This window comes from Semicossyphus pulcher, unplaced genomic scaffold (genome assembly GCF_022749685.1).
Source record: "Semicossyphus pulcher isolate SPU_LCO1_2020_fin unplaced genomic scaffold, fSemPul1.0.p SCAF_6, whole genome shotgun sequence".
NCBI lineage: Eukaryota > Metazoa > Chordata > Actinopteri > Labriformes > Labridae > Semicossyphus > Semicossyphus pulcher.
The window spans coordinates 22193078-22210004 of NW_027211737.1; the positions used below are offsets into that span (position 1 = coordinate 22193078).

The 16927-nt window shown below is 42.9% G+C and overlaps 2 protein-coding genes across 2 annotated transcripts in view; one reads left to right on the forward strand and one right to left on the reverse strand.

Moving 5' to 3' along the window:
• The window catches only part of bin3 (bridging integrator 3), a 29576-nt gene extending 27716 nt beyond the window's left edge, over positions 1 to 1860 (forward strand). The window contains exon 9 of the mRNA XM_069683701.1: positions 95 to 1860. Within this exon, the coding sequence (XP_069539802.1) occupies positions 95 to 241 (147 nt within the window). The 3' untranslated portion in view covers positions 242 to 1860. The remainder of the gene's footprint in view (positions 1 to 94) is intronic.
• On the reverse strand, positions 1791 to 16310 carry acsl2 (acyl-CoA synthetase long chain family member 2). Its single transcript, XM_069683700.1, has 20 exons — positions 16292 to 16310; positions 9503 to 9747; positions 9286 to 9400; positions 8824 to 8888; positions 8651 to 8752; positions 7438 to 7537; positions 5989 to 6167; positions 5833 to 5865; positions 5603 to 5654; positions 5382 to 5455; positions 5007 to 5084; positions 4789 to 4923; positions 4538 to 4672; positions 3887 to 4055; positions 3718 to 3806; positions 3525 to 3641; positions 3301 to 3444; positions 3113 to 3214; positions 2953 to 3024; positions 1791 to 2862 (listed from the first exon to the last, which is right to left on the reverse strand). Exons 2-20 carry the CDS (start codon positions 9743 to 9745, stop codon positions 2722 to 2724), a joined length of 2145 nt encoding a protein of 714 aa, XP_069539801.1. The 5' UTR covers positions 9746 to 9747; positions 16292 to 16310; the 3' UTR covers positions 1791 to 2721.
• Between the last annotated feature and the right edge of the window lie 617 nt (positions 16311 to 16927).

Sequence of the window (16927 nt, forward strand, 5' to 3'; positions counted from 1 at the left end):
TTTTTTATGAGAGGCTTTGAAGACATTTCTGTGGATTGACTCAGTCAAGGAAAGACAGGACTAACTCTTTTTGTTTTTCCTTCCTGCCCCCCAGGTGGTCTATTTCACCGAAATGTACAACATCTTCAGCGACCTGACAGACCAGATCGACCAGGCAGGGTTGACTGATGAGCAGAGGGAGAGGGAGACCGAGGCCAAGCTGAGCGAGTTGCGTGCTCTGTCCATTGTCGCCGACGACTGAGAGAGGCAAGCTGAAAACCCGGGGAGGGCTCCTTTCATGCCTCTCTGAATGGATTGCACTCTTTTCAGGCTCCTTGGCGCGGTCAAACGGACGGCAGAAGCCTTAACCTGATTATCAGTTTGTTTCCTTGCGGCCTCATCTCCCCTCATTCCTCTTGCACTACACTCCCATGTTTCATTCCCTCTTCAGAAACTCAAAGCAGCTGAAATGCCACATTAACTAAGCCATCAGCCAAGTGCAACATTATAAGCCAATATGTTGTGTTTTTTTTTTTTTTTTAGTAAAGAAATCAAACAGTTCTCGTCGGAGCTAATTAACAGGGTTACACTTCTTGGTTTCAAAGACGTCTAGGAGCGTTTGTTTCCAAAGTAGGAAATGAGCACGGAAGTATTTTTATTAGTCTCATCTGCTATGTTACCAACAACCTGTGAAATACAGTTTTTATTAATCGACTCTGAAATTACAAACACTACAGACTGAATGTTATTTAATGTACAGCAGGTTATTAGCAAGAAAGTGTATCTCTGTATTCTGGCCTTTGCTGTTTAGCTCTAAGTTTAGCTCTGTGCCATGTTGTGTGAGGGCTTTCTTTCTGGGGTTTACAGGATGATATTGGAAACATCACCTGTGCATAATGTGCCTACATTTTCCTGACTGTGGATGTAGCATGACAACCAAGTTGTATGAAGTGAGACGGTGCCCGTGCAGCGGTGTCCAAAGGTCGATCACTCGGGCTGCGGACTGAAGAACACGCTGTTTACAGAGGGATTACTGTCCAAAACAAAGGCTGGTGCTCCCTCTGGTGGTGAATACCGATCATGACACATGATTTAATTTTACTCACACCAGCCATGATTTGTTCTATTGTTGTGGTTTAGTTTGTCTTTTAGCGAAGAATGTAATTGTAACGGTTACTTCCTAGGCTGCTCAAACACTTATAGAGATGACAGCTCATATAAACTTAGTCTAACTCTGTTAAAGTGACAGAGGCCCGTTTAGAAAGTCAGAAACATTTTAATGTGTTAACCAGGGATGTTTGCATTCACAGTACCAGGTGTTACAAATTTGAATATTTTGAAACCCCATCAAAAGTCGTCTCTTTGTACCGTTTGTTTATTTAGATCCCCGTTAGCGTCAGCACAGCAGAGGCTGTTCTGCCGTCTACCCCAGGAATGGGAGTCTTGCTTTTCTCTGCTTTCCTTCAATTTGGACCAAATCATGCCGTCGTTGCTCTCATTTGTTTCAAGCTTTCAAGCTATATCAGGTCCTGCCTTTGTATGATGATCACGCTTTGGTTAATGGGGAAAATGTGGTATTGTACACACAGAGGGCTCCTATATCGTGTCATGACGAGAAGCGTGTTGTTTGACAGACATGTTTAATTTCAATATTACGGAAGGAAAATTTTAGTCGATGTTTTTGTGTTCTGTAATTTAACTGCATTAATGAAGGTGTTTTTAGTAATGGTTGATTTTTTTTAATATGACTGGTAAGTAAGTTGATACTTTAATATAAGAGTTGGTTTAATTAGGTTATTAAATGTACACACAATCTGTTATGACGTCATCAGCTGTCATGTCACTTTTCAATCAATTGTGTAATAAATTAACTTAAATGAATGAATTGGTTCCTTCAGTTTAAATTGAATCCGCTGCATGTTTAGGTTTTGCTGAGCAGAATTTAATCACACGAGACGCCAGTTACTAACCTTTATTTCTGTTCAGTTGTACGTTACTGGAATTAGTCAGTAGTGTCCTGTCAACAATGTCAATATAAGCAATATATACAGTTCAGCCATTTAATGTTTATACAAATCATTGCTGGTTAAAACCCTCATTAGTTTTAATGATTTCACTTCAGGTGAAGGATTTCCTGCTCACAGTGGTTTATGGAAAAGTTCAGAACCCCAAGAAATACGAGACCATCGAGCTAAGATCGAGGATGTTCATGGAAAGCTAATGTCATCGCGATAAAAGGCTCCAACAATTGTAAAATACAAAACTACAGTTATTGCCATTTATGACCAACAACACCTCACGTACACACAGCAGTGTCCCTTTAAGAATCCTTTCACTGGAGGGGAACAGGGAAGATGTCTAATTTTACTTTTCCACAAGCAGCTTCTTAATAACTTCTGTGACTTTATCTCTACAACGTAATATAATCTGTAAAATCTCCCAGTGAATTCTAACTCTGAATTAGTGACAAATCAACAGTGAGATTTGAATAAAAAAGGAAAAAAATGGTTTGGTTCCATTCGGTCTTAATTGTCATGTGAAGAGTTAAAACATTTGTGCTAGAGATGGACGTGAATTAAAACTTTTTTGACGTGAATTCCAAAATGTATCATACTGTATGTTTCAAATAAGGCACTGTGATGCTTCTTGATTTCCTTCTCCCAGGTCCCCGTCCCGTTTGTTCCCTTACTGGACACCATAAGCCCTTAAGGTGATGCACTTGAATTACTTAGTGGAGTCCTTTTAAATGGCCGTCTTGCTGTACATGCTCGATATTTGTTCCTGAAACACTCTGCGGATGTCGGCGCGTCTACTTTTCAGCGTGGGGGTGAGAAGGCCGTTGGCGATGCTGAACGTCTCTGGATGCAAGTAGAGGTCCTTCACCTGAGCAGAGACAGGTAAGACACCGAATGAGAACACAAATCAGCTTCGGGAAGTTTGTGTCTCGTAAATTCAAAGAGATAGACTCCTCACTTGTTCAAAGGACTTTAGCCCCGCTTCCTTCCCAACTGCTTTCATGTCCTCTAATACTGCCTTCTTTACGTCCTGTTGAGAGATTTAACTCAATTATGTTGGAAAGCATACAGGTGTATAAAGTGGGGATATTATGGAGTTAAGGGTTTATTTGACGTACAGGATTCTGGCACAGCTCTTCGTATGATCCCACAATTCCTCGCTCTTTAGCCCAGCCAACAAACACCTCAGGGTCAGGTACAACTATGCCTATGAGAAAAGACTGAGGACGTAAAAAGAAAATCAACAATTGTAAGTCGAACCACGGCAAATATTTTGAATCTTAATGCGCATTTAAAAGGCTTGTACCTGTAAACTATCTCCGTGCACAAACACCTGCAGTACAGGAACACAGCGCATGTAGACGTTCTCTATCTTCTCTGGAGCGATGTACTCTCCCTGCGACAACTTGAAGATGTGCTTCTTCCTGTCAATGATGCGGAGTGTGCCGTTCTGCAGGAGGAAAGGCGTATAAATACACAGTTGCAGGAGACAAGAAGATGATAGAGGCTGATTATTGTGTGTTATCTTACTGGGAGCCACTGGCCCACGTCCCCACTGTGCAGCCAGCCGTCGTCGTCCAAGGCCTCAGCTGTCCTTTCTGGATCCCTCAGGTAACCTCTGAACACGCTGGGTCCACGAATACAGATCTGACAGGACAAAGATGCGAGAAGAGTCAGCAATCACCTAAATTTGAAGTATGAACTCATCTTCAGACTAGCTCACCTCTCCGTCTCCGTTCTTAGCGAAGTAGTTCATGTCAGGGATGTCTACCAGCTTCACCATGGCACAGGGCAGAGGAGCACCAACGTGACCTGACAAACACACAACCACACACCTGCTCAGGACAGAGTTAACCAGCACAGACACAAAAAAGAAAATAAAGGTTTCTTACCTGCGCTCCAGTCTCCCGGCATGGAGAAAGTGCAGCCTGCAGTGCACTCCGTCTGCCCGTAACCCTCGAAGATCAAACAGCCCAGTGTGGCCCTGAGGAAGGACAGCACCGTGGGGGAGATGGGTGCTGAAGCAGTCAGGGCGAACCGAAGATTACCTCCCATACTGGCCTGAAACACAAGACATGCAGGCAGTATTTATGGTAAATAATTATAATACAATCATTATGTGGGAACAAGCAAGATTTCTATTTAAACTGCATCACCCTGGACCATGTTTCCCCATCTGCACTGACCAGACTGAGCCAAAGCCTTCCAGTGTTTGCTCGCCTGTGCGCCTGCTTCTCCAAAACCCTCCCACAGGACCAATATGCTCTGAGTGATTTTGGCATTGATTACTGGAATAGTGCTGCTCTTGTAAAGTTTGGATACAAATGTATTGACTATAAGTCGGGCTGCTTGTCTACATGAACCATTGTGTTGAGAACAGAAAAAATAAAAATGGTGACGACTCCCTGATTTGGAGAAGATATACTTTTAATGTTTGTTGTGGGGTTGTTTTCTGACGAGGCCACTGGTTTTGAAGGTCTTTAGTGGAGACATTCAGCAGATGCAACACGGGAAAAAACACAATGGAGATTTCAGCAACTGACCTGGATCCTGTTGAACACCAGTTTGTCCCACAGACTGTTGTTTCGTACGACCCCGCTGCTGAGCTCCGCCTGCTTTCTCCTCACAGCGTAGTGGAGCAAAGCTCGCCGCAATGGTGAGGTCACTGAACCCAGGATCTTTATAGGAATTACAAAACAAAACAAGGTTAAAAGCATCACCGACGTAGAATGACGGTAGCCTTCTATGTGCCAGATAAGCTAGTAAATGATAAGGTGTAAATCTATGTACTGACCTTATCATAGATGCGATTGAGTAAACGAGGCACGACAGGAAAGAAGGTGGGTTTGAGAGTTTTAATGTCGTCCATCAGAAGAGAAATGTCGCCTTGGTAGAATCCTACTCGGGCCCCATGGCAGAACATGGAGACCTGTGACCGAAATAGACTTAATTTAGTGTTTACACACAAACGCACACTACCACTTAAAAGAGTCTGAGAGCCAGATCAAACACCTGAATCATCCTCTCAAACATGTGGGCAAGCGGCAGGTACGAGATCGACACATCCTCCTGCCGGATCACAAACGAACCCTGGGAGAAAACAAAGACACAAAAATGAGCAAAGCACGGGGGAGAGATAAAAGCACGCAGGCAATCAAACACGCTGCACAGCTTTTTCTACAGCAGTTAGATAGCAGCGTCTTTATACAGGGGCAATTAGTTAAAGTACCTCGCAGCGACAGGGGCAATCAAACAGCCAATTAATCATCCCATTAGACACAGCAGGAAGGGGGACAGTTTGGAGACACAGACACACAAGCAGACGGGACGTGATGCTCGATGTGAGCCTGTTCTCAATTAGACAAGGAGGTGGAAGTGTAGACAGACCTCCAGGATCTTAATGACAGAGGAAGTGTTGGAGGCGATGTTCCCGTGGGTGATCATGGCTCCCTTGGGCTTCCCTGGATAAATAAACAAGGCATTATTGCAGTGCCCTGCGCGGCAGAGGAAACTACAGCGGTGCCATAAAGAGAGGTTGTTAGTGGGCACTGAAGGACACTCGTCTAACGATGTGAGTGAAGCATAATTATGCAGAAATCAGACGGTACCTGTGGTTCCACTGGTGAAGCAAACCACGGCCAGATCCTGAGGCTGGGGCGGCTACAGCAGGAGGCAATAAAATATGAGAATGTGACAACAGGCGGCCTCCACTCCTCATGTAAGCCATGTTTACAAGTGAGCGTTAATCATATCTTATGCTGGCATTTCGAGGGGGATTAGCTATTTACTGGGACCAGTTTGATGCGGTGATGTAGCAGCTGAGAGACGATAAACTCACCACAGGATCTTTGAGGTTCTGCCTGCCCAGGTCCTAAGATGTGGACAAGGAGGAGTTATTCATACCAATTTACATATCACCATCGATGATTTAATTACAGGGGAAACACTGAAATGAGTCTGCATTACAGGGATTTAGTACTTCCACCCGGCTCACCATGAGCTGCTCCAGTTTCAAAACCTCCACCTCGCATTTCTTCGCCCTCTCCACAAAGGCATCGCTGAAGTCGTTAAAGAGAACCAGGCAGGAGAGCGTCGGAGTCACGCCTCTCTCCTTGTTCTCTAACAGGGCCGCTGCCTTCTCCTCCCGGTCACAGATCACCAGAGAGATCTCCGCTAAGAGAAGACCACGAAGCACACAGGAAGTTTACCAAACCTGTGCAGCAGAAATTCTCCAGTCTCCATTTTTCACTCAACTACAGTTATCTCCAAGTTAGCATTGCTAATGACTTCAGATTAAGAATAAGATTTTGCATAAAATATTTGAGGCTTAGAAAATACAATAGACTTTTAAAGTTTAAGCCGGTGGTTACAAATCTGTTTCACTCCTAACCCCTCACAGAGTTCTACACAGACCAGATGATTTTTACTCAAGACTTTGACACCAAATCATTTGAAAAGCTTTGCCCTCAACAAAGATTAGAGAAATTAAAATGAACAGTAGGATAAGTACTTTACTTTCCGTCATCTTATTGTAATATCAGCTGTTCATGTCTATAATTAACCCTCTTTGTCTTTCTTTAATTATCTTATGTTTCTGTTATGTAACTTTATTTCTATCACTGACCTACACACCTACATACTGACTTGACGTATGATCGTTTTGTTGTTGTTGTTTGTTTTTTGCTTTCTCCTGTTTGTGTGTCACATTTTGTTTAGTTTCAATGATCCTGTTGCCATGTTTTGTTTGCTTTAAATTAGTCTTTACTGTACTATTGTGCTTAAGACTCCCTCGAAACTGAGATCTCAAGGGGTTATTCCTAATAAAGAATGTACATATAAGTAGGATTTTGAAGGCAGCTCCTTAACTTTAATGATTTAAAAACATATGCTACTTTAAAGCTCCTGTGAGGAACTTTCAGTTTGTGTTGATTTTGGCGCCCCCTGTGGACAAAGCTGTTCCTCTTATCTCTTTGATTTTGTCCCGTACCTGCTTAAGTGGTGGTTTTTAACACCTCACCCTGCTTTCTTTAACAGTCATTTGCATCACTCACTTTAACTTTTAGCCAAAGGCAGCGTGCAGTTAATCGCTCCCTCTGACACCTTCGTCCTCGACTGACACGTCAGAAATAACTATATAGAAATAATCAATCTTGTCGCTGATGGTCTGGTTTTCTTTTGTAGCTCATAGAGAGTCATCAGAATTAATTTCAGTCTGTTTCATAACCAGAGAAAAACTCCTCACAGGAGCTTTAACAAACACATTCACTAAAGTAAGGGGTTTAAAAACTTTTCTCGTTATCTTGCCAACCACTATGAATTTTCATATTTTAATTAGTTTTAATTTCACACCACCCAAGCTAAAACAGAGTTCATATTTTATGCTGAATTACTCCTAAAGTGTGATTAACTGTGTGTTTGTCATTTCTCCATGCAGGTTCCTCACCCAGGTTGAGGATGTGCACCATGGCCTCCAGCCCCAGCGTCTCGTACAGAGGAACCACTGCCATGGAGTAGGTGTAGCAGGCCAGCTCAGAGATGATCCACTGTCACCAGCAGAGGGAGACAGAGCAGCATGTTAGACTTGTCTCCAGTCATCACCCTCTAAGGAGTGCTTGTGCAGTTATGCATTATAATCAACCTTAGCATGCATTTAATATTTACAAAACAAACAAAACTGATGGAGAAAAAAAACAGCAGTTTGTGTTTAGCTGTGTCTGATGAGAGGTTAAGAGCTCTGATGGAGCGGAAAATTATTTTTCCCTTTCAGTCTCACACAGGAATAACAAAACTGACTTTGCCTGATGGATGTATTAAAATATTAGTTTGGGAGCAGACATGCTTCAATATCAGCTGCCCTGGAGACCCACATCCACCCCCAGCGCTCTGCTCGCAATATAAAAAGAGGGAAACTTTCAGGGCGCACACAGACACTATTTCAAATTAAGAATTAATGGCAAATAGAGTGTATGAGAGTATTTTAAGTAACACCCGACTATCAGAGGGCTGTTTAGTAGTTTAAGGATCAAAAACGTGGCAATGTGGAGCAAATGTGTCAAGATTTATCAGATCCTTTAATTAGTGTGTCCAAAGCTTAAAGGGCCAATTCGCCGATTTTCAACCTCAGTCCTGTCATGATATTTAGGGGAGCTAATGCCATTATGGTAGGAAAAAAGTGCAGTCCTCAATCTAGGACGCCGCCTCTGATGTCATGTCTCGTTCAAAATCGTCAGGTTTGAAATGTAGACTGCAGACCTGAAGATTTTTTAGACGATCCACCGGTATATTCTTGTCATATTTTAGATTCTGTACCGCTCTGACCCATTGCCTGCAGCGAAAACAGTAGTATTTCACTCCAGCGCCTCTCGCTGGGCTGTTCCTTTCAGAGGGAGGGGTGCAATGCACACTGGGTGTTGTAGGAATGTAGAATGGATGAAACCTCGAGCTGTTTGCACAACTTTCTCTACAGCAATGGCGCCAATTTCAAATATTATAGCTTTTATCGATTACAGGGAACACCAGCTTTGACTGACGGCGGCTTTTTACCTTTAAGTAACCCCCTTCTATCAAAGGGCTGTTTTGTAGTTTGAGGATAAAAGAAATGTGGTTAGATGCTTGATCCATCTATGTTTCCGAAGCTTAAATTGATGCGTTCGTACCTCTGGTCTGTTTTGTGCAAATATCCCGACAAACTGCTGCGGGTTCGGCTGGCAGCCTTTAGCCAGCAACCCAGAGCCCAGCAGCTGCGCCCGCTCCGCCACCTGAGGACGTTGGAGAGGCTCGGTCAACAATCAGCAAAGAAAAACAGATTAAATACTAGAGCGTGACCGACCTCAGCGTAGGAGATCCACTCGTAGGGCTGCCCCGGCTTTCTGAAGCCAAGACATGAACCATTTCCTGAAGGACAGCAGAGAGAGAAATGATTTAGAGCGTCTGGGGTCTGCGATCGCTTGGTTTTTATATCATCTTAAGACTTCGTATTTTGATTATTAAGAACAGTTCTTCCTATGACACAAATCAAGTGCAAAAATATGTTTTCAGCTGCTTTCTGTGATCTATAAGAGTCAAAATTATTGACTGCTACAGTTAAAAGCAAGCATAGACAATATATAAATATCCTGTACACATTATACATTCTTATTTTATACACTTGACATCCTTTCATTAAAATAAAGAGCATTCATGTTTGTATTCAACAGCAGCAAAGGATTCCTTTGTGCCCTCTTCTTCGATATGTTTACAAATGTATATTCAGGAGAAGGTTCAGTGAAGTGTTTTGTGGATGTGTCATCACCTGCTATCCTCAGGCCTCTCTGGAACATGTCGTAGGCCGTCCTGGTGTCATCGTAGTAAAACTCCAGCAGTGAGTCATCTTTAAGGAGAGCCGATCGCCTGCAGCTCGGATCTCCCTGCGACATATCAAACACCTTAAAACACTCCTAAACTAACGACGTGTGCCGTTCACACAGATCTACACATGATGATGCAAACAGCCAGCGCGATCCACTCACATCCACAGCGAAGGACTGGGCATGCAGGTCACAGGGAGGACGCATGGGACGAGGACGGGTCACCAGCCAGTACGCGGTGAGGGAGGCCAGAGCTCCTAAGCCCAGCAGAGAGGAGTGGGACAGAGACAGGGAGGACAGGGAGAAGGAGGGCAGAGACGGCAGGAGATTCCACAAGTCCTCGGATTCAGAGCCTTTGAGTCCAGCGCTGGAACGAAGTGACCGTAACCACTCCTGGAAATGCATAGCTGCGAGGAGACGACAGGGGAAATGAAAGAGATTTTTACATCACAAAAGTTTATTAAACAGCTTGATGAAAACGTAACATGTCCTGCAGAGGGCACCACTCTGTAAACATGCAGCAGACTGACTCAGGCTGTCAGTTTGCCCTTTTAAGTCATTTATATTTGTACAGTTTCCTTTGCTACTTGTACGCTTTTTAAGTTTCCTATAGGTATTGTTTTGGTATTTCCTCATTTGTCCTGACATTGTTTCTGAGAAATGTAGGGTTACATACTTTGTTGCCTTGTTTTTGGCATCATTTATTTTGCTGTCGTGCACCTTGTGTGTTGCTGAATGGGCTGTAATCAATAATTATATTCATTCCAATCAGCCGAGCATCACAGATATAATTCATGTGTACACACTCTTATGTCTCGTAGGCAGCTGAAGACGATGATCCCCTGAACCTCTTCACCTCAGTGTGCAACTGTCAGTGAGTATTGTTCTTTTTTCTTGCTGCATGTTTCTGTATCTGGACATCACTGCAAACTTGGGAAGCCTGAATGATAGGGGTGCACCGATACCGATACCAGTATCGGGTGGTATCGGATCTTAAGTACTTGTACTCGTACTCGTAAAACTACGACGAGTACCGCACCCGAATACCACATTATGGCTTGACGTTAGCCTTACACTAAAGTAAAATGTGTGGCAGTGTCATGTTTGTTTGTTGAGTGTTGAGTGTTTAAATGTCAGCAACAGTTACATCATTCAGTCTATTTACTTTGTTACCGTCAGACAGTGAGGAACACCTGATGAATATGAAACATGGTTTTAAAGTCGATGTGAGAACTGTAATGATATTATTAAGTACTCATATTGGTACTCGGTTTCGGCAAGTACCCAAATGTAAGTACTTGTACTTGGTCTGAAAAAACTGGTATCAGTGCTTCCCTACTCACTGACTTTCAAAGATTAAATAAAGGTTTGAATGAATGAATAATCCAACCTGTTTGTGGGTTGACCAATAAGAAAATGCAGTACAGAAGTGCAGTTTGTTTTGAATGCACCTCGGTCACAATCTAAGTAATAAAAGTCCAAAATGTATAGTTATCCTGAGTCATCAGGGCTATACTAATTAGATCCTTTTTTACCAGAGTATTCATTGTTTCATCTGTAAAATGTCTAATAATACTAAAAAAACATGTAACTTGCCAGTTTTATCAAACAAAAACAAAGCATTTCTATGGTGTTTTCTAGTCTTCAGACCTCAGAGCACGTTTACACTACATGTCTCATTCACCCTTTCACACTCAAAGTCATTCTACTATGCAAAGTACCAGTCTCCAGTCAGGAGCTTCATGCACAGTCACACACTGATTGCTCTGCCTCCAGGGGCAATTTGTGGTTCAGTGTCTTGCCCAAGAACACTTTGACATGTAGACTGCAGGAGCTGGGGATCGAACCGCCAACCTTCTGATTAGGACACGGCCGACTCCTCCACCTGACTCACATCCGCCGCGAGAGACAGAGGCAGAAAATCCAACGATTGTTAAAGTGTTTTGTGATTAATCTCATTTAAATAAACAGTGAACGTCATTTAGTCATTTGACCAATACATTTAAGTAAAGTTACCTCTCGATTAGGGATGCACGATATTATCGGCATATTGTTGGTATCTGCAGATTATGGCTCAAAAATGACATATCGGCATCGGCAGATGTGTCATTTTTCTGCCGATATTTTCCGCTGATAAAACAACGCTTTAATTCTGCCTAAATGCTCGATGATTCCCTAAAGACGCTTGACCAATATTACAGTTTTATTTCAAGAAAATGTTACAAACAAATAAATATGACACTTCGTACATAATGTAATTTTAAGTACTTTTCTTATATTGCCCAGTGAATGTGTACACATTGTAGTGGGCCACTACAATAAGAGTAAGTATGTAAGTAAAGTCACAAAGTTACGTTGGCATCGCATACAAAGATATAAAACATGACAGATACAATACGGCCAAATAAGCCACACAAATAAAAGTGAACGAAGTTTAAAACATCAACCCCAAATACAAGCAATAATAAAATACACAGTACGGTAACAACACGTTGGTCGATTACCCAAATTCCTGTCTAAACAGGTACGTTTTTAACTGACATTTGAAGACTCAACAGACTCAGCAAACCGCAAGGATGTGGCCAAAGCATTCCAAAGTTTGGGTGCTGTTGCCTGAAAGCTCTATCGCCGCTCCATCAAGGTTGGCGCGTGGAACAGAACGCAAATATCATGTTTGACATGAGCTGGCGAGTTGACAGGTAGGGGACAGGTAGGGGAGTAGGCATGATATTAATTCTACCAAAGGGGAGACATGATGTTCTCTGGAAAAAAAAAAGGATTGGGAAATATCGGCATATCAAAGCAAAAAATCCAACATTGTGCATCCCTACTCTCGATTTCTCTCATGTCAAGAAGCTGCAGTTGGATGCATTTTAAAATTGGAGGATGCCAGGAAGCAATGAGGGATTTATTTTGGCTGCAAGTTATGCAGTCATGAATGTTTGTTTCTGGATTCAGTAGAAAATATAAAAAAATAAACTCTGAACGGAAATGATGATATCAAGGATCAGTACTGGAAAATAACAAGATGATATGATTTTGTTATGTACTCCTAAAACACGGTCGAACACAGCCTGAGACATCGTCCTTTTTAGTTCCAAGCATGCATACATTACCCACAATGCAAATAAACTGACAGTTAAGTCAGACATTCTGATGTGTTATGCAAGTAGCACCTTATGTACCCTCGCACTGCGGGCCTCAGGCAGTAATGAGGAGCGGGCTTTGGAGGTCAGATTACCTCACTCCTTGAAAACGCCTCACCAACAGGTTTTTAAACACGTAGTCACCCCACCTGTCGCTGCCCTGAGTTATGTCACTATGAGCTCTTCTCACAGCTCCCTCTGCAGCTACACAAGGTTTAATAGGACTTAATCACACATGCAATGTAGCTGATGCTAACAAACCTAAAAAAAAAAAAATCCTTCCACTTGTGAAACAGTTAAAGCCCAGCCTGAAGGGCCTGGTTAAAAGGCTGCACCACACTGGGCCGCATGCTTGGCACCTCACAGAGGGGGAAGAGGAGAAGAAAAGGCCTGAGCTGCACACAGGGGAGGGGTGGTGGTGGAAGAGAGGAGGGGTGGTGTTGGTGGAGAGACATGAGGAAGTAATAACGATTGGCTTAACAGAAACAGGCTCTGAGGTTACTCTCAGTCATGTTGTAGCACTCTTTCATTCACCAGGAGGAGAGAGACAGACACCGGGGTGTGTACAGTAGCGTGGTGAGATAGGGTGAGGGGGAGGGCCGACTTAGTCCAACCCCATTATTCACTGTCAAACACTTTGTTGTTCATATTAGAAGTGAACGCAAGAAGACGAGGAGCAGAAACTTGAGCCCCCAAACTCCGACAAGCTGCTCGTTTCAGCCCCTCGCTCACTCACCACTTCATCTTCCACCAGGCCAGGAATTCACCTCCCTGCATAAATCTCCACTTTCCCACATGCACTTCCCCTCCCCGCACACCCCTCAACCTCTCACCCACTTTCTCCCCCAGTGCCCAATAGGAGAGGGGATAAAGAGTGATATCACACCCCTCCCCTCCTCTTTAACCACGCTGCTCCTGCACTGCTTCTCCTCCCTGCATGGGCAGAATGATGCCACACTCTTCCTCAACATCCCCTTTAAGCATCAATTCATCTGAATATAAACTCCTCAGTTGTCACTTTCCACCTGCTGGAGCGAAAGGAAGCAGCTGGGGATCCCCTTGAGTGGTTTAAGCAGGTAAAGAAAAGGGAAACAAAGGGCTTTATAAAATGTGACACATCAAAAAAAATGACAGCCGGCTGTGAGGAGAGCTTCCTGTAGCCTCTTTCTGTCTGTTCCCGTCACTCCCTCCTCTCTCGCTCTCTCTCTCTCCCATTCATAAAGGCTATTGTCAAGGCCCAGACAGGGAGCATTGTGCTCCCAGCTTTTACTCCCTGCAAGACACCACACAAAAGAAACGGCGCACACATGTGAAAATAAACTAATGGAAAACAAATGCACCTTCACAGCCTGTGGCACCAAGGGGGAGAAAATCAAACATTAAGCTTCACAAGGAGTGATACTCAAACATAAAGGCAGATTAAAAGTACATTTGGGGGCAAATTAAGTTTGATCCTGTAAATACTATTATGTAAAAGTAGAAATAAACTGACACCCGCTTTGGAGCGCGCACTAAATGCCATAAAAGAGCAAGAGTGCTGGTTCACAGGAAGGCAGCAGGCATGTAACAGACAGCCCGAGGCGGCCTGCATGTCTGTGCACATTTACTCCAGCTGACAAGCAGAGACAGAGCCGAGAGCGCACAACATATTCCCGGGCACAGCAGGTATACTGTGTGACAAAAAACAAGAGAGCAACGCAGGATGGGGAACGTACGAAAACAGAAACTAGAAACTGGTTTGGAAAAATCTGGCATTGAATCAGTAACAATCTGAGAAATAAGATAGCGTTATCTGAAAGTAGCCTCGCATTGGGGGAACTATGGGTCTGTTTTAAAGTAATGATGCTAAAAGATATAACTTGTTTTAGGTCAAATCAGGGCTCACATGTCTGGCATTGGATATAAATGCAAAAGGTAGCTTCATCAGCTTAATCATGAGCTTTAGTATGACTGTGGTAAAGTAACAGAAAGATTTCTGCTGTGTGTATCTTGGCAGCATCATCCGCACAGTACGGTTAAGCTTACTTGTATTAAAAAAAGCAAACAGAGTTCAAGCTTTAATGATTTAATTGACTTTTTGGTCGAGCGTTTTAGCATAAAAAGCCTGTCAAGGCTACTTTTAATAAATGTATGCAGAAAATGTGACCATTTAATCCCAAGCAGAAAGCAAAGAATTGACCTTAATCATATAATAATGTTTTTTTAGTGATTTTTCTGCATAATTAGACTTAAAATATGGATTTATCTTCCAGTAGAGCCAGAAATTACTCTTATTCTTCCCATAAATCAAACTCACTGCACAGAATATGCTCCCTGATAACATGCAGAGTGAGAGGAGGCTGTGTACAGTAGCTACAGAGGCTCTGTGGTGATGAGAGCAGAGCTGGGGAATTCTTCCCCCTGACCCAAAAAAACTACAGGAGGTGACACGAGGAGGGGGGAGGTTTTTATGGGGGGAGAGAGAGGCGACAGAGTTTTGTGGCGTGCCCACCACTACCCCATCAGCAGCAGCAGCAGCAGCAGCAATGAACTCTGCACACTCTCCATGTGCCCAAATGAGTGAATGGTCCTGAGGGGAGATGAGGAGAGAGTTAGAGGAGGGAGGGAGGACACGTGAGGCTGACCGGGCAGCGGGGGATGAATGAAACACACGGGGTGTTTTCCGGCTGTGATTCCCAAATGAAGCGTGAGGAACACAGACCCACACACACTCGGTCACAATGAGGTTTTTCTGGTTGAAGGGGGAAGGAGGTGAAGTATAAAAGTGAAAGCACTGACCAGGCATCCTGCAAACACCTTCACTTTCCCTGGGAGTCTCTAAAATTCGCTTGAAACAAACCACGATTCTGTAAGACAATGCAGCGTTTGTGTTTTTTCCTCGCCCCAGGCTCAAACATCACCATGCAAACAGAGTAATCTCCCACGTTTAGCATCTCTGTCACCACACCTCTCAGGTCACCTCTGAATCACTGAGTGTTTCTGTGCACTGGGCCAGATCTTCCAGTATTGCACGGCTGCCACACTGATGCCTACACTGGAGCTGTCAAACACTCAAGAGAGGATGCCAGAGAGCTGGCAGCAGGCCACGGGGGGCAGCTTCAAACATGTTGCATGACCCAGAATATTTAGAGTTGTAGGTGAAGGAACAGAAAAATAAAGCAGTGACAGGGTGAGAAATACACTGAATGTGGTTGGAAGAAAAGAATGTCAGAAAAACTGCAGGCTCCAACTATAATAATTCCCAGCTTGGATCAGGGACAAAATACCACAGCACGGTGCTTTAGTGGACAGATACGCATAACTGCACCCCAGTGCCTTTGGAGAATTTAGAGGCACCCTGCAAAATAACTTTAAAACTTATAGTCTATGCACTGTAAAGTAATTCTGGCAGAAGGGCAAGTTGCATAACTTAAAGCTTCAGCTTAGCAAAGGCACAATGTACATTTAAAATATCATATAGAGAAGGCATCATGGTGAACAGCCACTTAATTTAATGTTCTTTGAACGCAGCATCAATAAATACAGCACTGTGAGGCATTTATCATCACCGGATGAGTAAGGTGAAACTAAACTAAAACTAACAGGTTGATTTATCTTCTCAGAGCTCTAAAACCTTCAACAAACTCTCAGCTCAGTAGCCGGGGAAACTCAGCGGGCTGCCACAAAACTTTCATTTGTTGGTCGGAATCTAAATCTCTGTAGTTTATGTTTGTTTCTGTCCCAAAGTGAAACGACTGGAAGCTAAATAAACAACAACAAACGAACGAACGAACAAACAAACGAACAAAAACCAAACGGAGCTTACCTTGGTAAACCGCAGGCCTCCAAGGTCTCTTAAGATTGTGCTCCAAAGTTTCTACTTGAGCAGCACATCCATCAAAAGCTGTCTACACGGTAAGTGCGAGACACTACACTATTGTTTCCGGTCATACTCTTCAAAATAAAGCAGCGTACGCCGTAAGCAGTTATTCAAGATAAACGGTATGTTATTTTATCCAACTTATTCCACAAAAAAGCTCGTCTTAGAGAACAAGTGATAAATAACAACAATGTAAAACAGTTTGGCACGAAGCATAGCCTACTTTACAATATTGAACTGAGCCTTCCGTGGAACAACAGATAAAACAACCTAAAAACATAATATGAAATGCAAAATATATTTCCTTTTTGTTTCCTTACTTTGGCATTTCTCTTTTACATTTGTCATTTCTATTTAGTTTTTATCTTTTTTAATTTATTTTTCTTTTAAAGTTAATGAATTGTACCTGACAGTAATACACCTCTTCATCAACACACATGCATATAATCTAAGTTTGACTCTTCCCATATTTTATGGCTTTATCTAACAACAATAATAATAATTTTATTTATTCACCACCTTTAAAAACAGCAGTTTACAAAGTGCTTTGACAAACAAGCAATCATGAACACAGTGGGTAAC